Here is a 25,746-nt window from a genome sequence, read left to right as displayed (position 1 = left end):
GATAAAAAAAGTGTTTCAGATAAGCGGGTTTTTCTCTTAAGCGGGTTTCTCTTAAGCGGGTTTTACTGTATGCCTGTTTTCTTGAAAGCATTTGTGATTGATGTCGGCGTCATAGATTTTTGATATGCCTCACCAACTAAAGCACCCACGTCATATATGGTAACGGGCTGACCTGGATGCCTCATCATCCAGGAATCCATGCACGCGTTATAGATGCTTTTAAATGGCTTGAACAGACCCACATCGAGAGGCTGAGTTTTGTGGGATGAATGAGGTGGCAGGGTTAGCATGGTTACGCCGTTAGTTTTCGCTAATTCCAAGTATTCAATTGAAAGGTGAGACTCATGGTTGCCAAGCAATAAAAGCGAAGGGTTTTCTTTAGATGAACAACTGTGTTGTATAAAATGCCTCATCACTTCTGGAAAGAGTTCCGAGTTCATCCATCCACTTGGAGTAGCCAAACCTAAAGTACCGGGTGGTGTGCCTATGTAGTAGCAAATTAAAACAAACAACTATGACAATAAATGGAATTAGTTATGGGAACGCAAATTTACTTTACCGTGTAGCATATGATTTTTGAAATTCTTTCTGGGAAAAACAATTACGGGTGGAAGCGCTATTCCACTTGCGCAAGTTATTGCACATGTTGTTGACAAAGTGCCTCTTTCCCCACTGGTAACCTTAGAAATGCACCGTATTCCTTTCGGGGCTAGAATTTTTAAAGGTTTTTGAACGGTTGTGGTGGCAGTTTCGTCCAAATTAAAAATTCTTGTCCCGTTGGAAAATTGTGGATGTCTAATTAAAACCCTCTCCAGATTGTTGAAATATAGGTCAACATTGAATTTATTAAATCCCGTTGCCCGTGCTAAACTGCAGCTCTCAGGGATTCTCAATGAGACATCTCGATGTCGGGCTCGAAAACCTTTCAACCAGTCGATGCCTGTCATTTGGTTTTTCGTCCAGCTCTCGGGAACTTTGATTTTATTTATTAAAGCTGTTTCATAAGCCAGCTTTCGGCAATCAATGTTGGAAAGGCCATAAAAAAGATAGGCGGATTCCTTCAGATAGGCTATTAGAGTCTGCTCTTGAGCGTCGGTAAAAACTTTGTTAATTTCATAGTTCGGAACAAGTCTGATGTTCGCTTGTTCTGGATTGTTTTTAATTTTTTTGTAATACCGATACAGGGTTGTAAACGATAATTTTTTTAATTTTGCAGCTTCCCTGATGCTTTTCCCTTTCTCGATCAAATCGAGAGCAGCTTGCATCTGCTCTGAAGAATGCGAACCCACTTTTCGGTCTGTTTTTGTACGTGCCATATCAAACTACAAACAAAAAAAAACATTTACACCAACATAGAAAAATGAATAACATATAGGTACACAGTGAATCAGTGATTCACTGTGTACCTTTTTCAATTGATTCACTGTGTACCATGTTGTTATTTTAACAAAAACACATTCAAATTATATTAAATATTGCACACAAGTAAACATGTTGACACAAATTTTTAAGTCAATGTAACCAAAAATACAAATATATGACCCAAATGCAGTTACACGATGCATAGTTATTAAATGAGAAGAAAAACAAATAGAAAACAAAAAATTACTTACCAATGCAGAAAACACAAACACTAAAAAACGACCGACTCCGATCAAGGGATCACGCAGACTGATGGTTTAAAGGGATGAAAAAAACAAAGACGATATTTTCTCTTATTCAGATTTATTATAAAATAAAAAAATACATCGTGAGACCAAATGATTCACTGTGTACCCTGATTCACTGTTGACACCTTTACCCTACGTTGTAACAAAAGTTAGCAGATTTAATATAGCTTTCTTGGCAAGTTCAGGGTATTCATTCTTAACAGCAATCCAAAATTCGTGTAATGCTACTGAATCAAATACAAATTTTGATGAGGAGGAGCTCTGCAGATCTATCAAATATTCATATTCCTGTATATTCAGTGTCATAGGCTTGGTGGTTTTCATTAGAAATGTATTTTGTACCCACTCGATGTCAGTATTTATATCTGGAAAGTAATCTAGCATGGATCTTTCAAGACTAACCAAATGGAGAGCAATCACATTTCTAATATCTGCTTTGAGTTCTAACAGGTTTTCTTGCAAAAATTCATGTTAAACTGGAAAACATTCGACATTATTCTCTTGTACACACGATAGCCAGAAATTAATTTTTCTTTTCAAAGCCGCCAGATTGTCTCTCGCAAAAAATACTGTTATAGATTTTCCCTGCAAAGTTGTAGCAGTTTCGTTGATCTTTTCAAAAATGTCTGCAAGATAAGCTAATTTCGTAATCCATTGCCCACCATGCAACACATCGAAGAGATTTGCAGTTGATGACATATTTTTTTCCAGTTGGAACACATTCAACTCATTACGAAGTTGGAATAACCTGGATAAAGATTTCCCTCTGGAAAGCTGATGTTTTTCTCCTTCAAATTTTCATGAATCGTATCGAAATGGCGTTTTAGTTTTGCTGGTGCGAGAGAACTATTGACTAAAATTTTTTACAAACAAGGCATAAGGCATCTGGTTCTTCGGAACTATCAACAGGAATAAATCTAAAAGATAAATAAGAGTCATCGTATCGCCGTTTTTTTGAGTTGAGTTGCTTTTCTTTTTTACTATCGGACCAAACGAAACGTTCTAACTAGATTTTTTTTTTCTATAGAATTGAAAATCGAATAACACACTTTAACGTAGCCAAGTTGCAATTAATATCGTCTTTTGAATTGTTTTTTTTTTTTTAGCAAAGTGGTGAGAGTTGGGTGCAGCTCTGATGTTGGTTTAACTACTGGCTTTCGTAGCTACTGTGCAATGATTAGCTTTTACTATTTTCCCATAGCCAGTACTACTATAGCTTTTCGTTTAGGGCACTCGACAGCCAGATGGTCCATCTCAGTGCAGATATGACAAGCTCCTGGTAGTCTCCTAGATTTACGGCATTCTGTTGCTACATGGCCAAGAGAATTGCAATTGAAACACCTGTACGTTTTGGCACCTTTTTCCTCCGTAATTGACATTTTGCGTGATGTGGAAAGAATTGGTTTTGGCCTTGGTAGTTCAATTTTACGAAATGCTTCTAGCAATTGTTGACGGGTGCGAAAACACTGCATTCTAGCTTGGGAACACAAAAACGGATTGGGTATCCCATCGATGAGACACTCAAGAAGATCCTCATCGTCCATCGATATTTTGTTCGTCAAAATAGTTTTTTTTCGTGAAAATATGTTTGGAATGTTTCACCGACTAACCACTTCCTACTTTCAACTGCTTTCTTTAGGGTAAAACGGATGGTGTGACTGCCAAACATTCCTTTCATTTAATTAAGGAACTCTTCAACCCTGTCCCTCCCAATGTGCAAAATCGTCTTCTTCACCAGAAAATTCTGGCAACAAATCTTTAAGATTGGAGAAATTAAGGTTTGTTATGTTATTCTGGACTCCACTGTCATTTCATATACGATCTCTCTTAAGCCATTCGTTTTCTTTCTTTAAAATGTCATTTTCTCTCTTTTGTAGCTCCATTTCTTTTTTCATTACTTCCAGTTGTTTTCTCATTAGCTTCCATTCATTTGTTTCTGTCATTTTTTGTGTTGCGCTTAAAAGTTCTTGCAAGGAAAAATATGTTCTTTGTTGCTAGTTTACTGGTCTAAGCCGTTCCTCATTTACAGCTCCAAACTGCTGCTGGTTGGATGAGGTTGGTAAGAATTGCTTCCGTGCATATTCTGTTGATGCAAGGTTAGTTTAGTTTGGGTGTTGGCTTACGACCATCTGTTCCGGTGCAAATTTTTCAGTTCCTTCTGACATCTCGCTAAAATATGTTTCCGTCAAGGGCGAATCCGTGTGACTTGAAAAAAGAGTCTAAGTGCGTCGTTCAGTCAAGAGCGATTCAGTAGGCCTGCAATAAAGAACTCCAACTGGTTAAAGTACCACAAACTAGGAGAGTACAAATCATCTACTCCAGCACTAGATTTTTGTTTCTACACTGGCGTTAAGATTTATTTCTTTGTATTTTTCCAGCAACACTTCATAAGCTTTTATTTTAAAATGTTTGTTTTTATAAATTTCGCTTTTTATTTTCCAAACCTCAGGTATACAGTTAAAAAAAATCTTTCCAAAACTCACTATTCCTTATTTTTGCCATTTTTGTTTTATTTTCCGTAAACGTCTTATCTGCTCGAGATCATTTACCGAATGAAAAAAAAAAAACGAAGTTGACGAGCACGTGTTCACACGAGCATGCTGAAATCCATCCAGCATGTTGGTAAAGCAGTTGTTTCAGCGTTTTAATGATAGAGCATCGATGGTTGTCGAGCCATGCTGTCGAGCATGCTCGTCCATGTAAACACCCCTAATATTTTTTCAGTCTGTTCTTAAAGATAGAATGAGATAGCATATCGGCACATTGGGAATAATAGTATAGTTTTGAATGTCATTTAATGGCGGCAAATTTTATCGCCAACTCTAGACTGAAATTAAAAGCATTAAAAAGGAACTTTTTATGGGATTAATATAGCACGTACGGGTTGCAGTAAATGGCTCTATTTATATAGGTTTTCCTAGTTTTATAATGATTTAAGCACATTGGGATGTTTTTTTATTCAAGTCTTTATAGAAATAATTTGTTTGTCTATTTAAGCTGAAATTTTAGGGTTGGCACAGCCAACCTAGCCAATTGTGTTTTGATCACTTTTGTATCGTATAGAAGCTAAATTTTGTCTTTGATTGGTCAGCAAAATACCACAATCTTTGTCCAAGATCAAGGACTTTTCCATTTTTTTTTCGAGAAAATCAATGCCAATAAGTGTGCTATTGTAAGCTGAAATCAAACACAATTCTTTATTTATTTAACTCGATCTTTATTACACGTCTGACTTGTTCGGTTCTTAATATTCAACTGACTCAAAGTCTGCGTTTTTATTCTTATATTCTTATACAATACTTATACAATAACTATACTGGCAAGCTCTTAAAATATTTAACAACTCTCTTCATAAAGAGATAACATTTTTCTTTTAAATTATATTTATTTCTCTTGGCTACACTATTGTCGGTGGCTTTTGGCAGAGCTACAAATATAATTGGACGTAGCCGGTTTCCAATTTTGACGTTGGTCTCCCCATCGCTTAAATTGATGTTACCAGCTGCCAGAGTAACGTTGGCTGGAACTTGCGAACATATAGTGCCGTTTTTAACTAAATGAATCCATAGTTCTCTTCCACAAACACTAGTACATGCAGCAGTATCTAGGTAAGCAATTCCTGTCTCACCTTGCGAAGCAATTAGGATTATTGAAAGATTCGTTCCAAGTGATGTTTTTATGTAATTAAAAGACACTGTCGAGGGGCCTTTAGGGCGGTCCTAGCTCTACTACTGGTATAGCATATATATATGTAGGATCCTCTTGATCCAAACTGTTTATCGACGTGCGTTTAAATGAACAAATCACTTTTAATTTGTATCTATACTTTATTTATCTTAAATATAAATTATAAGAGCACTCATGGTGTCACACATTCATCTGCTTCGATGGCGCAAATCAGACTGACTGGATGTTGGATGTGTTTTGGTTACTGTCCCTTTTGTATTTTTGTATGTGTGTGATTGTATTCGTGTGTTAACATCGTAATGTCGTTATCCAACATTCTACTATCCTGACCTTTCGTACGACCCGAACGACTACGGTACTCGTCTTTTTAGGACCCACATGGTTTCCCACCTTTTCTACCTCATATCTATCATGACTCAGCTCTTGAACAACCCTATATGGCCCTAGAAACTTTGGTCTTAGTTTCATCCCTGTCCCAAACTGTATGCGCTTAATGGCGACTAACTCTCCTACCCTATACTTTCTCGCCAAAATTCTTGGTTTGTCAAAAGACTTTTTGTTTTCCCGCTAAACCTCTTGAATGTTATTTCGAGCTTCCTCTCGGATCATATTTCGTTCGGTCTCTAAATCACTAAAACTTTCATCCTCCAGCATCTGCTTTAGATCCGGAGTATTTGGAATTCCCATCTCTAAATCCGTCAAAATCCTGAAAGGACTTATCTTGGTGCTTCTAGGAGGTGAATTGTTCAACCACTGCTGCACCTAGTCTACGTGTTTAATTCCTCCCTAAGCTCCCTTTTGACACCTTCCCATCTGTTAAGCCTTTTAATGGATTTTAAGAATTTCTGAGCTACGCACTTTACCAATTGCTTCCCAAAAATGTATTTTTGGGCCTAATTCCAACCCAAAATTTCTGCGTTTTCTTCGAACTCAGTGATCCACTGATTAATGTCAGTAAATCCTGTGCCATCAAAAGTTGCTAATGAGATTTCTACATCTTTAAGTGTGAATCGGTTACCATTCGGGTATGTCCTACGATTGCTAGACTCCGCGTCCGTCATGTAATCTTCACTTTCTTCGTCCTGGTCTCTCTCAGGCCTGAACAACCGAAAGTGTTCAAGCAGTCTGCCCTGTAAAACCGTCTTTCGTCCTACTGTCGATAGTCCAACTATTCTCAATTTGTCCTTCAGTCCCTCTACACACAATTTCAAAATCTCACCAACATCCGTTACAATAATTATAATAATCAAACTATAAAATAATTTAAATTTAACGATTTAAAATAAGTAGATCAATTTTGATTAAAATATTTATATAAACCAAATTATTAAAGAAATTCAAACTACTATTTTTGGACGCTACTGTTACCAGTTTAATTGTTGCTCTCAAATTTGTTTCTACAGCAAAGTGTTGTATACTCTTCGGCGTAGAATAAGTTGTATACCACTGCACAAATCCTTGAATAAAATTTTCGTCCAACGCTGCTGTAACGTCAAATCGATTTTGTACACTACTGTACAATTTTGTAAGCTTCCAAAGCTTTCTGCTTTTCACCACTTTTGGGACAACTACCCGATGGTCTTCGTGATTCAACTGTATGTGTTAAGTTGTTTGCACATGTGTTGTTCACTCACATCGCTTGCGGTTGATGCCACTTTTATTCTATTTTCTGTCTCTGCACATCGTTGCTTTATATAAAATATTATGTATCGTATATACGATGTGTCGGTCTACTGTTTTTGTAGGTACCGTTTACGTTTTATGTACCGACGCGAAGTTTAGACTTTATTACTTCCAAAAATTGGCATCACTTTGCGTTTAGGTTTTTTGTTATATTAAATAACTACATTAGGGATGATGCCCGAATTAGTTTTTAAGTTTTAGTTTTTGCACAATCAAAACAATGCATATACGATTTCCTAGAAGGCACTATATTAGGAATGATGCCCGATTTTAGTTCCTGATTTAAGTTTTTGCACAGTAAAAACCAATGCACATCACCCACGATATCTCGCTCTTTCAATCCACGGATGAGTCCCCAAATGTAGGATAATCTTGATCCAAACTGTTTATCAATGTGCGTTTAAATGAACAAACCACTTTTATTTTTTATAAACGGTGATTTTTTAAGAGCTTGAGAACTTAGCTGCGTCTTAGGTGGTCCATTCGGAAAGTCCAATTTTGGGTAACTTTTTCGAGCATTTCGGCTGGAATAGCCCGAATTTCTTCGGAAATGTTGTCTTCCAAAGCTGGAATAGTTGCTGGCTTATTTGTGAAGACTTTAGACTTGACGTAGCCCCACAAAAAATAGTCTAAAGGCGTCAAATCGCATGATCTTGGTGGCCAACTTACCGGTCCATTCCTTGAGATGAATTGTTCTCCGAAGTTTTCCCTCAAAATAGCCATAGAATCGCGAGCTGTGTGGCATGTAGCGCCATCTTGTTGAAACCACATATCAACCAAGTTCAGTTCTTCCATTTTTGGCAACAAAAAGTTTGTTAGCATTGAACGATAGCGATCGCCATTCACCGTAACGTTGCGTCCAACAGCATCTTTGAAAAAATACGGTCCAATGATTCCACCAGCGTACAAACCACACCAAACAGTGCATTTTTATATACTTTATTTATCTTAAATTTAAATATAAACTATAAGAGCACTCATGGTGTCACACATTCATCTGCTTCGATGGTGCAAATCAGACTGACTTGACTGGATGTTGGATGTGTTTTGGTTATTGCCCGTTTTGTATGTGTGTGATTTTATTCGTGTGTTAACGTCGTAAATTCGTAATGTCGTTATCCCACATATATATGCTTCAATTTTTTCCTTCTTTCTGCATTCTTCCACAGTGTGACCAACATGTCAGTTCTCTAAAGCGATTTTTCTCAGCTAATGACAGTTCAACTGCTCGAGCTTTTTGTAGAAGTTCTTGAAATCTGGTGAAGCTCTCGGATGGACTCTATCGCCTATACGGATGTTTAAAGAAGTCCATAGATGATATCTGACTTTCAAGTTATTACTTGCGTCTAATCTCTTCTAATACTACAAGCGAAGTGATTTTACAATTATTATTAAGACACGATTGTGCCTTAGAAAAACCGACTAGCTCGGTGGTGAAAACCATAAACTTAGTTTACATAGAGGTGCGATTCTTAAATAGAGATTTTATGTCTTGTTATATTCTCAACTGCATTATTGTCAAAATTAAGAACTTAATTCACGTTACGTTTAATAATAACGCCTAACAGTGCGCAATACAATTTTAAATAATCAGATTTAAATAATCATTTGAATTGTATAACTGCAAATTGACAACAACAAGCTTCTTCCTAAACTCCTTGCCATCAAATACTAGCATTTTCTTCCAATATTAAAGCAAATTCTTTGATAGCATCTTCATCTACGATCCTTTCAAAAACTTTATATACTGTGATTGTTGGAATAAACCCCTCCATCTCGTTCGCCTCGGAAGCGGGACGTGTAGTGGCTAAAGCTCCCTTTAACAGGGTTTCGGGTTTGCATGGATTCGATAAAGGTTTTCAACTGTCTGTCGGGTGAAGTAAGCCATTTTAAATTAAAGTTGTACGAACTGTAGGGCTGACGTCAATTGTAAACGAGATAAATCTCCGTTTGGGTTTGCCAAATTTAGTTGGGCTTTAATTGTAGCAGTGCCAATTTTACTAGCTGGACGTCAGTTGTAGAAAAAATAACTCTTCTTTTTGAGTCGGTATAGTTTATCTCATAGACAAAATTCAAAAACAAAGGTTTTCTTACGAAAGATTAGCAAATGATCAAGTTTTTTGTTCATAAAAATTATAGATAATAATTTTACTTAACTTAACATTTAATGAAATAAAAGTAAAAGATACAAACGTTGCCTAAGTGTGTGTGCTCTGAAGGCGGTTTAAGGGGTACCCGACCGTGTCGAAAAGAACACTCACGCTCGAGTATAACTCAAACTCCACATCCGATATACTTACAGAGAACGGTGGAAAGGTGTAACGAGATGATTTTTCTATTAACTTTGAAAAAACTCGCTCGGAAGGAACAGAGGTCGCAACTATACAAAGCCTTATTTTTACCACTTCGTAAAGCCTGGGGTAAATATCTGTTTTTTTGATGCCACCATTTTAAAGGATCTTTATCTTTTAGTAGGGTTATTTCTCCCAGGTACTTGTCGACCTCTATAATGCCAATAGCTGTTGGATTTATATTTTTAAGTTCCGCATAAACTTTTTTGTTGAGGTCTTCCCAGATGGATAGAGCCTTTTTTGAAGTAGAAGGTTGTGGTTCCTGATCTTCGATGGGATCGGTGTATTGGGTTCTTTGTTTTGCACTTACCTTGGCTCTCAAACGCGTGCAAGCTTTTCAGGGTGTACTTGTGTCAATCTGCGTTAAAAAAATTATCACAATGCTTCACTAGGCCATTCGAAATGAGGATCACTTCTTTTTTCTCCGAACTTAATTCCTCAGTAACTTCCTTTAATATAGATACAAATTGCACAATTTAACAAAATGTCAAAATCTGTTGAACTGAGGCTTTCGACGTCGGTGTAATTGACAGCCAGTGTTGACAACATACTTTTTTTTACTGCCAGCACTCTTTCAAACATCTCACACGTCGAGTTCCGCCGTGTCACCACATCCTGCTTTAACTTGAGTTGTTTTTCCCCCAATTGTAGTTGCATTGCCTTTTAGACGATCACTTGCCAATGTACTTCGTCAAAATAGCTCTACAATTGTTTTTACCTTTGTTTGAATGCCCCTAGAATATTAAAGGCGTTATCCGTGGTCACTGAAACAACTTTTTTTTTATAGCCCAGTCAAGGCACATTTTTTTCAGAATTTCATTTAAATTTTCAGAGGTGTGCCTCTCTGAAAATTGGTGACACTCTAACAGACATGTTGTCAACTCTGTTTTTTCATTTAAAAAATTTGCCGTTAAGCTAATGTAGCTTTCCGTGGACGACGAAGTCCAACAGTCTGTAGTCAAGCTTGCTTGCTTTAGCATATCTTCGACTTAAGATTTTGTGATATTATAATAATTAGTCAAGAGTGCGTTCGATAAAGTCTTTCGGGAGGGTAATTGATAATTTGGATTTATCTCTGCTAGAGCTGAAACAATAGCTCTTTGGATTCTACTATTTGAAAGGGTAAATATTGTTTTGTTATTAGTTCTACTAGATATCTATTTAATTGTTAATTTTTTTTTTTGACAGAAACAGGTTTATGCCTCATGTGTGAGGTAACCATCACTAGTTCAAAGTTATTTTATTTTGGATCATTAATTTTAAACATAAATATTGTTCCGCACCATTATAAAGTCCGATCGAAATGAAATACCAAAAACCCACTTTTATTCTCCTGAACCCGGTGTGAACAAACCTCTCTTCCCTAATGGTCGAGAGTGACTGACTTATTCTACTTGTACAATACAAATATGTTAGTTAAAAAGTACTACACGTATGGCCAGTGTTGCCATACGTAACAGTCCCGACAAAAAAACATGGTTTTTTATTTTCCGTATATCCGCATATATTGCGATCCTGTGTCTCCTGAAACGCTTATAATAGAAAAAACGTCTCAACGATATTTCTCTGGAACTTCCTTGTATTTATTTCCGCTCTTATTGGTATTTTTACAATGAATCTTCCTGATTCGTCGCTGCTATGGGTTTCTTTGAAATGCTTTTCCACCAATACTTCTTCTTCCGAATATTTACTTCCTGTACCGATTTGGTCTTGTTGCCATATTCGTTCCAATAATTTATCTTTTTAGCTGATCCTCTTCCTTATATTGAATACATGAGATTGGTTGCCCAGTTGTCTCATTTCCTTCCTCTCCTTGCGCTCCAAATACAACAATTCCTAGTGTTGTCTCCATTAAGGCAGTACCATCAATGTTTCTTTGAATCTCTGACATGACTATTTTTGCAAAAAATCCGACACCGAATAGTATATAAGTAAGATCCGGTTTGCAAAATGTGGGATCAGCTAATGGAAGACCATTAGTTGGGATTCCCATCCTCAACACGTCCAATGTTGCTGATTTCATTATTGGTTTCCATTTGCTTTCTTTTGGAAGAACCCAAAAAAATTCCTCCGTATACTCCTGTATCTCCGATAAACGGTAAACGGTTCCCCGTCTACACCGACCGCTCTTTGTTTTGTGGAATAAACTGTCAATTTATATTCCTCTACTATACTATGACTTACCACATTTGGTTGTCACTACGTTTCTAGGTCCCTCTTATAGATCGTATATTATAATTTTCCCCTACCAGCCTCACTAATAAAGTTGGCATAAATGAAATTTTCTGTGTATGTTTCAAAATAACTATTTTTAATTTTATTTTTTCCAAATTTAAAATTTTGTAATTGTTTTTTTTTTTTCTTGGCCCTCCTTGCCCTGGTTCTTGAATTTCCCAGCCATCCTAACTGTCCTGCCACGGGTGCTACTGCAGCCTTTACCATTCTGGTATCCTCAAGTGATCCTGCTTGTTTGTCTAGGAAGTTCAGCATCTCGGTCACTTCCGGTGCCTACGAAGGTATTTATTCATCATTGAGATAAATAATCCTTGAGAACCTGTAGTAGTGTTATATTGGATTACTTCGTATTCCCAAATTTCCATTATAGTTAGTAGCTTATAACCCATTTCAATAGCTTTTACTACTTCGTCGATCACACATGTTCCTAACAAGGCCCTCTGATTTTTGTCACTGCTACAGGTTCTACACAATGAAAACATTAGTTTATTGTTCTGTTTTTGGGGTAAGACAGGGTGAAATAAGTTTGCTGGTGGCAGAATTTTACATATAATGAGCCTATTGATGCCATCAAGTTGCATATTAGAGCAAATATCATCATTACTTGTATGAACTTTTGGATGTCCAACGGGAAACTTCCCATTTTTACATACCCAGTTGTATAGTGAACATACATCAATGTATTTTATTTACTCACCTTTCTAAAAACCTTTTATGTATATATTTCCCAAAAAACCTTCTTATAAAAAAAACCTTTTATATATATTTCCAAAAAAACCTTCTCAACTTCTTTATAAATTCACCGAATCGCGAATGCATACTTGTTCTACTTAACCACCAACTTCACTCAGTCGAGCTGCGTACGCAGATACCTATCCTTGTATACCTAACAGAGTGATCGGGATTTTGTCACTCTCTACAATAGCGTCCCAGTATAAGCTCTTACAGTATTTTACCGATATTGTCTTCCTGTAGATTAACATTCCTTACACTTGTAGTAATTAAATGTATTCCCAGTTCTTCCTCCAAAGAAACCATCTCGTGGATTTAACGGGGCATTCTGTACTAGTGGGTGATTGTTTAAGAAATGTAACTCTTCATCTTTTAGAAAACTTAGTTGGGTCTCAAATTCACAGCTCCACTTTTCGATCACTTCATAATTAAACGATCTCAAACGTGCTGTTTTGACCATCGTTCTCTCGTATCTTCAATTCAACGTATTGTGTTGTTCCTTATCAGATTGAGGATCGTCTCGTTTATGTTTTAGACAAGCAGGATGACCGTGATAGTAGCAACGATGAAACTCAAAAACTTGTTTATTTTCTTCGCAGAAACAATCGACTTTAACTCCGTTAATTATGGCTTCGCGTCCTTTAGCAGCATATTTTATGTTGATTTTTCGACTTTGCTCTTCCAAAATCAACCACTTAATTGCTTCCGTTGACTGATTATCGACGCACCTGATATTGAGAAATAAACACATTTGCTTTAACATTTATTTTAGATATTGTATTCATTTAAATAACAATTTACCCGTATCCATTTTTGGGTATTAACCCAATAGTGTTCGGCTGTATAAAATTTCTTCGGTACACAAAATTGCATGAAGAAGCTGTAGTCGTAGCTTCTAAGAATGGCTCAATATTACTTTCAATAAGAAAAAAACGCCTGAACTTCAGACTAACCTCAGTCAGGATATTGACATCACTGATGCAATACTCCAAAAGTTCACGTTGGAGTTCAAAAATGTCGTTTTTATGTTCTCCGGACCATGTCATAGTATTCGGACTGTAGAATTCTAAGGCTGGTAACTTCCCGACATAGTTTCTATTTCCTCTTGTATTGAACAAATGAGGAAAATATCCTTTTTTCAATTCCGACGATAGCTGAAAGGTTTTCGGCAGCTTAGAGAGAGCCATCGGGAAATAATTTAAGGAATCTATAAACTCAATATTTCCTATTTTCATTAATATTACTTACTGCCTCGCATGATTAATTCCGGACTTAAATTTGTTTCGTTCAGTATATAATTTAATATAAATTGATGATGTCCGTTATGTGCTAATACAATGACGTTTTTAAATTGTTGTCGAACATTCAGAATATGTTTTAAGAATTTGAGGATAATATTACCTTCTTCTTCTTCTTCAGATTCCTGAACAATGTTCAATGAATGCTCGCACTTATTACAAAAGTCCAAATTTGGGATAAATACCCTTTCTTTTGGTGTATTCCTTTTTAAATGTGTTATGGATGATAGATCTTTTTTTTCTAGAACCTGAAGAGAGCTTCACGGATGTTATACTTAAATTGAAATCATCAGTGCTCAGACCTGTAGAATAACTTTGGAAGATTGTACTGACCATCTCCCAAATGTCGCTAAATTTAATGGCGGAACAGTCTTTAAAATTGATCCAACCCAGCGCTGCCCCGTTCGGTGGAAAAACTCTTTCCGCTAAAAGTTATTCCCACTTTATCAAGAAGATCCAGATCTTTCAAAGCATGTTTGAACATGCCATTCAAACCTTCCCTTATCCAGGAAGTAGGCTCCTTATTTTCTGGAATAGGTTTTATTTTGAACTGGATTTTTCTTTCGTTCAAACCAAACCTTTTAATACTCTTCACCATTTCGTCTATTATTTCAAATCGCTATACAAATTGAGAAAAAGAAAAAAATGAAAGTGAACAAAAACCTTAATTGCTTGAAATAGAAGCGAGGAATAACAAAATATTGTATTTCTTTCTCAATCCTTCGAAACAAACAAACAAGCAGGTATAAAAAAAAAATTTTCTCAATCCTTCGAAACTAAAAAATTTTTAAAAATTTGTATTTTTTTTTATTATTTTAACAAAAAACATTTTTTTTTATAAAAAGAGTTGTAAAATAAAATTTTCTGTGACTGTACAAAGTTATGATGATTCATTACGACCTCCAAACAAAGTTTCTCTCTCTCTATTATCTATCTCAATCTTTCCCAAAGAGATTCTTTCCAAAATCTGAAATAAATGTAAGGAAAAACCATATAGTAAATTATTAAATATAGGTTGTCATTATTAAAGAAGATATATTGCCAATGAATATCAAAGGCAAATGAAATATGTAAATGAAATATATTAAAACGAATAAAAATGAAATATAAATAAAAATAAAGCTGTAAGGTGTGTTCTGACGCTATTGTTGTTGTTGTTGTTTGTGAAATCTCCATTTAGCTCGGAGGAATTTCATTCTGTCTCTCTTTCCATCTATTGCTGACAATTATTTTGTCAATAATTGTCATCTTCTGTTTTGATTAACAGACGCTCTTTTCGTGGGCAGATAAACAAAACCTTTGTTGTTGTTTATTTTAGTTAACTCTTTCCTAGCTTGCAAGCATCTATCACATGTAATCTCTCTCATATAGCCACTCGTACATTTCATGCTTAGAGCGCTTTAGAAAATTCTTTCTCTAAAAATAACATTTGTCGCAATCTGTCACGAGGAAAAAATAAATAATTCTTTCTCTATCATCTTCCCATATTCATGCAAATTATGCTTCTTTCCGAGATCGAACAGGCAAATGAAGGCTTCTAGAACTTGCTTCTATTCTTTTCTCGTTTTGTTATTTTCCCCCTTTTTTTTTAAAGAAATTCACTATCCGTTCTGTCGCTATATTTGCCCGTTCTCTCGCTGCACATTACACAAGTTCTCAATTTCATCATTTAACACACATAATAACAAAAAAAAAACCATACCAAAAATAAAGAAATAAATTTTGAAAATAACCCTGGCTGCGGCGCCACAACCAGGTCAAACAAAAAACTACCCTCTTTCACCTACAACAACAACACAACACTATCACTCGCTGCACATATGTATCTCTTTTCTCATTCCTCCTTTTTTTTTAATAAAGTCAAAATTCTGTCCATCTTTCCGCAGTGGACTGTATAAAATTCTTACCGATCAAATTAATTTGTAATTCGCACTTTCACTGCTGTGTTTTACACCTTTCGCTTTTGATTCAGCTTCAACAAACAATTTTCTTTTCACAATAATTTGTATTTCTCAATTTAAATTTTTTAACCAGGACTGCCTAGCTCGAGTGCTCGCTTTAAAATGAAAAACATACAAGACACAGTACAAGTAATGATAACAAGTGTTTGTGATCTTTAATATGTTCTGTCTTTATTGTGTTGAGTCTTCTTCAAAACTAAAAATTATAATCTACCTTAATTCTACTCTACCCTGTGAAATGTTTCTATCTTGCAGCGTGTGCAAGATATCACATTTCCGTACTTCCCGTCGTCGTATAGATTGTGGTTGACACCAGTGGGAGCTAATTCGTTGATAGAAATAGTTGTGTCAGCATAAATAGTTATTGTCGATGATAGTGACGGTGACGATTAATGTATTTTAATAAAAACACCATTTCACTTTTGAGTCTGTACTCTTTATTCATCATCTTAAGACTAACTTATTTCTAACCTATCAGTTGACTTAAGCCTACATCGTATAACTTTCCAATATATTCATATCATTAAAAGAGAAGTAAAGAGAATATTAATACATACATAATCTCGTGTTCTTACATACATATCAACTCCTCCTTAATTACTATAAAATAAATTTTTTTTTTTTTTTTTTTTTTTTTTTTTTTTTTATTACTTATAACAGAATAATGTTTCCACCTTTATTTACGAATTATTTCATTTACGTTTAATTCTCAAATTAAATTTCCTTTGATCTTTCAAAAATTGCTTTTTTAGTTTTTCTTTATTATCATTAACAATGTCTTCTTCTGCACTATGAAACTCATCATTTTCCTCTTCAAATTGCAATTGACTTTGCACTTTGTTTTCATTACTATTTTTATTGTTTATAAGAGTTACATGTGGACTAAATCGAATAGAACAATTTCTGTGTTTTAATTGATTTATGTGAGCTATTTTCTGAACCCCATTTACAGAAATCTTATATAGTGATTTAGATATTTGTTTTATAATATGTCCAGGAATCCATTTGACATGGGATTTAAAGTTGTTTTTATAATATATATTTTCTTTATCTTTAAATTTAACAATTCTATTTAAATAATCTAATTTATGTGTGTTAGTATTTACATTCTCAACAGTATTCTTTTGATTTTTAGGCTTTGATGTTAAAACATCTAATAAAGTTATTGGTTTAAATTTAAAAATCATACTAGCAGGTGTTTGGTTAGTCGAAACTGTTGGAGTATTCCGGTATTTGAGCAAAAAATTGTCAATTTTGTAACTTAGATTTTTAATAGACTGTTTTTCTATTAAAAATTTCTTAAAAACTCGTTTTACAGTTTGAACTGCTCTTTCAGCCAGTCCGTTTGACTGTGGATGGTATGGTGGACTCTTAAAAACCTTAATAGCATTACTTTCACAAAATTCAATAAACTCCGCTGATTGAAAAGGGGGTCCATTGTCAGACACTAACTGAGTTGGTAAACCAAAGACAGCAAACCAATTACGTAATTTGCAAATCACTTTTTCTGCTTGTGTACTTTTCATTTCAGCAATCTCAATCCATTTAGAAAAACTATCTACTAATAAAAGAAACTTTAACCCATCTATGTCAAAAAAATCGATGTGAACTCTTTCAAATGGATAAGAAGAAGGAATCCAGTTCGATTCTTCAGTTATCTTGGTAAAATTTTGAGTCTGAGCGCAAACTTGACAGCACTTAACAAACTCTTCTATGTCTGCATCTAAACCCCTCCACCAAACATAACTTCTTGCCAGCATTTTCATTCTTGTCATTCCAACGTGTGTATCGTGTAACATTCTGATAACATCATATTTCAAAGTTTCTGGAATAACAATTCTGTCCCCATAGTATATGCAACCATCATTACACGAAAAACTTCGAGCTCTGTCTATATAATATTTCGTTTCCACATCATTTTTTAAGTTGTCCCTATTCAAAAGCCAGCTATAAACCTTACTCAAAATAAAATCTTTGCTCGTTTCAGTTTTGACATCCTCTAGCTTCAGAAGTTTCATGTTGTCAGGACCAAACTTAAGCACATTTATGAAATCCTCTGGAATATTTGTCGAACCCAGCACGGGTAGCCTAGATAATGCATCTGCATGTCCTACCTGCGAACCTCTTTTGTATTTAACCTCAAAATTATACATTGATAATTGGATAGCCCATCTTTGTAGCCTTGCTGCCGCTACAGCTAAGTGTCCTTTCTTTTCGCTAAATATTTCTCTGAGCGCCTGGTGATCTGTCACAATAGTAAATCTGCGTCCATATAAATATTTATGAAACTTTTTAACTGCATAAATTATTGCCAGCGCCTCTCTATGAGTTTGCGAATAATTTTTTTCTGATTCACTTAGTGTTGTAGATGCAAAAAGTACTGGTTTTTCCTCCCCATTAACTATATGAGCAAGAACCGCACCCACACCGTATGGACTAGCATCACACGTCAAAACGATTGGTTTTTTTGGATCAAAATATTCTAAAATATTATTGCTAATCAAAAGTTTTTTTGCTTCATTAAAAGTCTGCTCATGTTCTGGCCTCCATTCAAATTTATTATTTTTTTTTAAAAGATCGTATAATTTTCTTAATTTAGTTGCCAAATCAGGTATAAACCTATTGTAAAAGTTCAGCATGCCAAAAAAACTTTTGAGTTGTGTAACATTCTGGGGACTAGGAGCTTCCAAAATAGCGCGAATTTTTTCTTTGTTGGGTTTGATTCCCTTACCACTAATAACATGGCCTAAATATTCAACCTCCGATTCAAACCACTTACACTTATCCCAATTTACTCGGACATTATGCTTTTCCAATCTTTCTAAAACATTCACAACATTAGCTTCGCAGTCCTCTATATCGAACCCTCCAATCAACAGATCATCTAAATATATACCAACCCTATCAAGATCCTTTAAAATTTCATCCATAACCTTTTGGAATTCAGCGGGAGCAACAGCAACCCCAAAAGGTACCCTAGTAAATCTGTATAACCCTTTTCTAGTATTGACAGTTAACAAATGTTGAGACTTTTCATGCACGGCTAGTTGTAAATAGGCTCCTGTCAAATCGAGAACGCAAAACACTTTGCAATCAACAAACTTTGTAAATAATTCTTCCATAATTGGAAGATGATAAATACTATTTTCGATAGATTTGTTTACAGCTACCTTACAGTTGAGACACAACCTTAAATCTCCATTTTTCTTGGGCACCACCACCATTGGAGAAGCCCATTCGCTATATTTGATCGGTACTAAAACTTTTTGAGACACCAATTTTTCAATTTCTGCATCTACTCTGTCACGTATCCCAAAAGGTACTGAATAAGGCTTTGAAAAAATTGGAGTCACATTTTCTTTCAACTTCAACTGGACTTTATAACCGACAATGGGATCACTCATGTCATTAGAAAAAACTTTCGGAAACTTCAACATTAATTTCTTTACCTTCATTTCCACCACATCATCCACTTTGTTTACAACAAAATTGTTTCTCCAACTTGGAAACAATACATCCAACCAGTCACGCCCTAAAAGAGGGGTGAAGTCGCGATTTGATTTGATAACAAAAATTTCCAAAAAATGAAAAGATGACATCTTGACTAAGTCCTGGACTTTAACCACAATTTTTCCCACCAGTTCCACTTGATGTCCTGTTACCACATTTAATTGCCTCTTAACTTTTTCAATTGTCACCTCTGAAAATTTATTTTTATAAGTATTATAATTAATTACTGTTGAGCATGCACCACTATCAACTTCCATTTCCAAAACTACATTATTTATATACAACTGTACTACTTGAGCCACACTATTAACATTAGTAAACGAATTTATATACCCTAGTGATAAATCATTTATTTCATAATCTGTAATATCATCTACATAGTTTACATTAATTTTTTTTTTACTATCGAAACTAGTTTTGTTTTTACAAAATTTTCTTATATGACCTTTCTGGCCACAATTATAACAAACCGCGTTCCTCCAATCCCTCTTGTCAATTTGATTACTGTTGCGATGCCCTTGCCCAGATGGTCTCTTTTCGTAAGAAGATCCCCTCTCCGAGCTTGATCTTCTCCACTGACTTCTTCCCCGTTGTTGATTAGGCTGATACCGTTGATTCAGCATGTCGATGGTGTTCTGAGATTCTGGTCTCATCTCCTTTAATTGTTTATTTGTCATTTCCATACTTTTTGCTAGCTCGCACGCCTTGTCAAATGTGAGCTCCGATTCATTTAAGAGTTTTTGTTGAAAACTTTCATGATACATTCCGCAAACTAGCTTATCTCTCAGAGCATCATCGAGAAAATGTTTAAAGTCACATGTTTGAGCTAACGTTTTTAGATCAAGAATATATTCACTAATTGTTTCAAGTTTTTTTTGATTTCTTTTATAAAATTTGAATCGTTCGGCGATTATATTCACTTTTGGCGTAAAATACTTCTCCATTATATCAATAAGTTCATTGAAGGTTTTCACATCTGGCTTATCCGGATTTGTTAACGATTTTAAGATTTTATAAGATTCCGGGCCAATTAAAGTTATTAAATACGATACTTTGATTTTATCTTCCACAATTTTATTAATTGAAAGCAAATGTTGAAGTCGTTCTTTATAATCCACAAAATCTTCACCGGGACTAAAAAACTCGATCGTTCCAATAAATGCCATTTTTGTTTCTATTAAAATTAATTCTTCGTTATCAACTTTTATTTCAATTTCGTTTTGCTTTTCAATTTTAATTTTAGGTAGCACTTCTTTTCTACTTAAATTTTCCATTTAATTACACGATTAACTTTTTTTTTTTTTTAATTATCCTCGTCGCCATTAATGTATTTTAATAAAAACACCATTTCACTTTTGAGTCTGTACTCTTTATTCATCATCTTAAGACTAACTTATTTCTAACCTATCAGTTGACTTAAGCCTACATCGTATAACTTTCCAATATATTCATATCATTAAAAGAGAAGTAAAGAGAATATTAATACATACATAATCTCGTGTTCTTACATACATATCAACGATGACTACGACGACGACGATGACGGCGACGACGACGATGACGACGACGACGGCGGCGGATACAACAACTTTGTTTGCGGCCGGCGACGACCTAGGCGATCGGGTTAACTTACATATGTCAATTGTATTCTTGCTGCTCATTCTTTCCCCTATCCATATGCATGTTAATATTCATGCACCTCTACTCTCTCATTCTCTATTTTCTATCCTATGTATATACCTAAGACTTTGTCAGCGACCAGAAACAAAGTAGCGGTGCGTCTTTCGAGTTTGGTTATTTACATTAACATTCTTTCTCAGTCTGATCTCTTTCACTCATTTTTGGTTGTAAGCCAAAAATTCGTGATTTCCCGGTTGTTAGGTGGGAATTCTTTCAATGATATATCTCTTGTGTGTCCTTGTGGTAGTGCCTAAAAATAAAGCAACAATTGTATCTGCCTGGGGCATGCGCTGTTATGTTACTCATGTTTCTCTTTTCTCATCTTCAATGCGCATGTGTATGCAACTTGATCGTCGAGTTTTCGGTTGTATGTAAATCGGAGACTTGTTTTATATTTTTGTGGGGAAAAATTTTCTCTTTCTTTCTGTCTCGTTTGCTCTCGGTTGTAAGCCGAAAACAAGAAATTCTGTCAGTCTGTCTCTTGTGTCTGTTCTTTTTCATCCATTCTCGGTTGTAAGTCGAGAACTTGTTCCTTCTTGTTTATAAACAAGGAATTCTATCTGTTGCTAATGCTCTTATGTACATGGTACATCCCGTAAAGGGGAGAGAGCTTCTCTTTCAAAGCAAAAAAATGTTTTCGACTTGGACAAGTAGGATCAGTAGCAATGTGGCTCTCGTTGCACTTGGCGCATTTAATGTTTTTGGAATTGCATTTACCTGTTTCGTGTGGTTCTGAGCAAATCGCGCAGTGAGGTTTAATATGGCAATTTTTTTCGCCATGCCCAAACATCTGACAATTATAACACTGTGTAAACATTTGTGTTTTACGACTAGCGAAATCCCATTTAATTTGTGTTTTGAAGATAGATTTAATGTTTGTTTTTAGATCGGCTAATCGCACAGATCCACTCTCAAGAAACACAATGTAAAAGATGTCAATGTATTGATCATATTGTTTTTTAATAAGTTTAATGTTTTGACATTTCAAACCGAGAGAAATTAGTTCATTTTGTAGTTTTTCTATTGGAAATTCATCGAGACCATAGAGCATAACTTTAAACGATCTGACAGATGGAAGGTCGTGGGTAAAAAATTGCACGTTTTCTGCCCTTAATGCAGAGCAAATTTTTGAGTGGTCATCACTGTTTACACAATTTATTTTAATGCCTATGGACATGTTTTAATATTATAGTCATGAATATTATTTTTGTTAAGAAAAGAATGCACTTCCGCACTAGTTTTTTGGAGAACACAAATAGATGGGATTTTAGGTTTTTTATGCCTTTGTTCAATTGTAACATCTTCACATTCTATATCGTTGTCCGTATCAGGCAAACATTGCAAAGGAGTGTAATAACCGAATTTTTTAGAATTCTTGTCGGAAGAATCCATTTTTCGACTTTTTGTGTTGAAAGACATTGTGTCTTCCACACTAGATGGGGATCTATTTCGTTTGCGAATCTTTACTTTTACTAATGTACCGCACAGATGAGAACGTCTGATTAGATCAGATGACCGATTAGTACCATCAACTAATTTTTCTTTTAGTTTTACCATTCTAAACGCTTCTTGCCTTGGTATAATATAATTATCTTTATTCTTGAATTTTAATTCGTAACTTTCTTTCTCATTGTCTATGTAAATGGTGATTTTTTAAGAGCTTGAGAACTTTTTTAAAAAAAAAAACAGATAAAATTTGCAAAATCTCATCGATTCTTTATTTGAAACGTTAGATTGGTCCATGGCATTTACTTTTTGAAGTTAATTTCATTCAAATGTTGACTGCGGATGCGTCTTAGGTGGTCCATTCGGAAAGTCCAATTTTGGGTAACTTTTTCGAGCATTTCGGCCGGAATAGCCCGAATTTCTTCGGAAATGTTGTCTTCCAAAGCTGGAATAGTTGCTGGCTTATTTGTGTAGACTTTAGACTTGACATAGCCCCACAAAAAATAGTCTAAAGGCGTCAAATCGCATGTCTTGGTGGCCAACTTACCGGTCCATTCCTTGAGATGAATTGTTCTCCGAAGTTTTCCCTCAAAATGGCCATAGAATCGCGAGCTGTGTGGCATGTAGCGCCATCTTGTTGAAACCACATGTCAACCAAGTTCAGTTCTTCCATTTTTGGCAACAAAAGCGATCGCCATTCACCATTCACATTTATAACATATTGTTTCCATAGTCTGTCTTGCATTTCATTTCCCTAAGGAAATCTGCACCTAATAGACCATCATAATCATAAATCACCTTATTTGGTATAACGCGGAGTCCCCATCTATGATACCTTTTTTGTTTCGTCTCATTTCTTATTGAAAAAAGTAAGTTAGTCGAACCTTATGTTTTTTGAGAAGTATTTTCCAAACCTATTAAATCTATTATTTCTTTATTATTAATTTTTTCTTTAACACACTCTAATTTTACTAGACTTATTGATGCTCCAGTATCTAAAAGCATCTTAAGCACTGCATCTTTATAATTTATATAAATGTATAGGCTTTCTTCGTTGTTTAAAGAAAACGCTGCCTTACTAATGGCATTTCTTATTGGAAAAAATTTTGCTTTGTATTTTTATCTTGTGTGTAACAATTCATTGCAATATGTTCTGCTTTACCACACTTAAAGCGTCTAAATTTTTCACAACTCTTCGATGTATCTTTATTTGCGAATGTTTTCCTCAAAAAAACAATTTTTTTCTTAATGTCCAACTTTATCGCAATTGTTGCATTTAGTTTGTCCGAAATTAATTCTTACTAAATTTTTATTTGTAAAATCTTATCTAGGAGTTCTTATTTGTTTAGCTAATCGTGACTCTTCATGCTGTGCATAACGAGCCGCTTCAGCCAAAGTCGTTGGTCTACAATTATTAACGTAATTTCCCAATTCAGATTTCAGACCATTAATGAAAATGTTAAGAATTATTTTATTCTCTATATAATTGTGATTAACATGGATATCTTTTACATCTGCCTCCTTTAAATCCTCTTTCGCATTGGAGCCGAGTCTTCTCGACATCGTTTCCATATGCTGTTTGTATTGCCTCACTGTTCTATTTTCCTGCCTTGAATTTATTAATTCTCTATAAAGCCCTAATACACTATTTATATCTTTATATAGTTTTTTAATTGCTCCTTAAGCTGTAACCAATTCTCAATAACTTTGTTTTCTAGACTTACTCTGACATTACCAGTAATTTGGACTTTAATATACTTGAAAATGAAATTTTGTTGATTTGATGAGGCTAGGAGTTAAGTATTCGGTTTCTTCGTGAAATAAAAAAAAACAAAGTTTTATTTCTTTAATAATCGAACTCTACTTTATTGGGTCTTTCTTAAGACTAACTTAACATATTGGTTAAACATATAATGATACCTACGCCAATGTGCTTGTCAGCACTCATCGTAATGTAGCAACTTCTTTAGAAATTGCTTTGTTTACATTTTAGGAAAATGAATTATAATAAAATTGATTTGCTATGTTTGCATTCTAAGAAAGTGAATTATAATTAAATTGATTCGTTGCACTATACGAGTGCAACGATCTTAGGTTCGAACACGTATTTTGGACAATGAATTCAAGAGCTCCAACAACTCGTCTATGAACGCACATTTTGCCATAGTTACATTTTCTATTAGTACTCGGTCGCCTAAACCCGAAATTATGAATCGTATGAAAAATTGCCACGTCTTCCTAATGCAAGCATTGCATAATCGAAGCTCTCATAGCTTTCGTCCGCCCTTTTCTTTCTCTCCATCAGACTCACCAGCATGCCAGACGAGTCAATCAAAGAAGAAAATCCATCACCAAATTTTTTTTTAATTGAGTCCAATTGGTGATTTGTCCTCTTTGAGCCGTAAACCAACTCGCCGCTGCCTCCTCCAAACGCAAAGATACGTAAAAAAGAGTACAACCGTCGTCCCACTCATAAATATGTTTTAAGTTTTCAATGGTATCCACCCATTCTTCTGCACTTAATTCTGTGCCACGCGATGGATTAAATCCTGGAATGAGGATTTTGTAATTCCTCGTTTCCGAGGCGGACAGACAACGACGGATGGCTTCGCGAAGAGTCAACCGAACTTGTAGCCCGACGGATTATCGCCATTTCTTTTTCAAGTTCGGCATTTCTTCTTTTTAAATTCTCCACCTCTTGCTTTATTCTACTCATTTTCAAGTTTTTTTTTTTGTATTATTAGTATGCAAAACACAGCCACAGAGAAGCGACCAACACACTAACACACAAATGAGTAGATTGCAAAAAGACTCAAACGAGGGCGTAACAGTAATTTGCAACGACTAACACACTAACACACAAATGAGTGAGAGAAAGAAATATAAGAACAGTTAGACACTTCACGGGTAGACACGCGACCAGAGCGACACAGTAATTGACAACCAAAAAAACAAAGGGTTGCGGTTGCACATGCACACTCAAACAAAAAATTTCAAATTAAAACGGCCAGCGGCGGCGATTGTGGTGCGTCTTTATCTTGCACTGCACAAGTATTATTAACTTTTCTAAACTTAAACTTATTTTGATTAGCACGATGGAGTTCACTGCTTTTTTTTTGTTTAAATATAATTTTGTTTTATTTGTTTTGGATATTGCGTATCCCACTTCTGATATAAAAACCTTTTATATACATATTTCCCAAAAAACCTTCTTATAAAAAAAACTTTTATATATATTTCCAAAAAAAACTTCTCAACTTTTTTATAAATTCACCGAATCGCGAACTGGACCGAGCGCCCATCACCGTTGATATGGAATGAATACTTATTCTACTCAACCACCAACTTCACTCAGTCGAGCTGCGTACGCAGATACCTATCCTTGTATACCTAACAGAGTGATCGGGATTTTGTCACTCTCTACAATATCGACCCAGTATAAGCTCTTACAGTATTTTACTGTAGGTTATTGTCTTCCTGTAGGTTAACATTC

The 25,746-nt window shown here is 35.1% G+C and overlaps 1 protein-coding gene across 1 annotated transcript; it reads right to left on the bottom strand.

Moving 5' to 3' along the window:
- Nucleotides 1-62: 62 nt before the first annotated feature.
- Nucleotides 63-6,044, bottom strand: LOC129944949 (uncharacterized). Its single transcript, XM_056054610.1, has 3 exons — nt 5,931-6,044; nt 560-1,322; nt 63-484 (listed from the first exon to the last, which is right to left on the bottom strand). Exons 1-3 carry the CDS (start codon nt 6,042-6,044, stop codon nt 63-65), a joined length of 1,299 nt encoding a protein of 432 aa, XP_055910585.1.
- Nucleotides 6,045-25,746: the final 19,702 nt, after the last annotated feature.

This window comes from Eupeodes corollae, chromosome 2 (assembly GCF_945859685.1).
Source record: "Eupeodes corollae chromosome 2, idEupCoro1.1, whole genome shotgun sequence".
NCBI classification, from domain to species: Eukaryota; Metazoa; Arthropoda; class Insecta; order Diptera; family Syrphidae; genus Eupeodes; species Eupeodes corollae.
The sequence above is the reverse complement of the archived record's forward strand: the minus strand, read 5'-3'. Positions and strand labels throughout refer to the sequence as shown.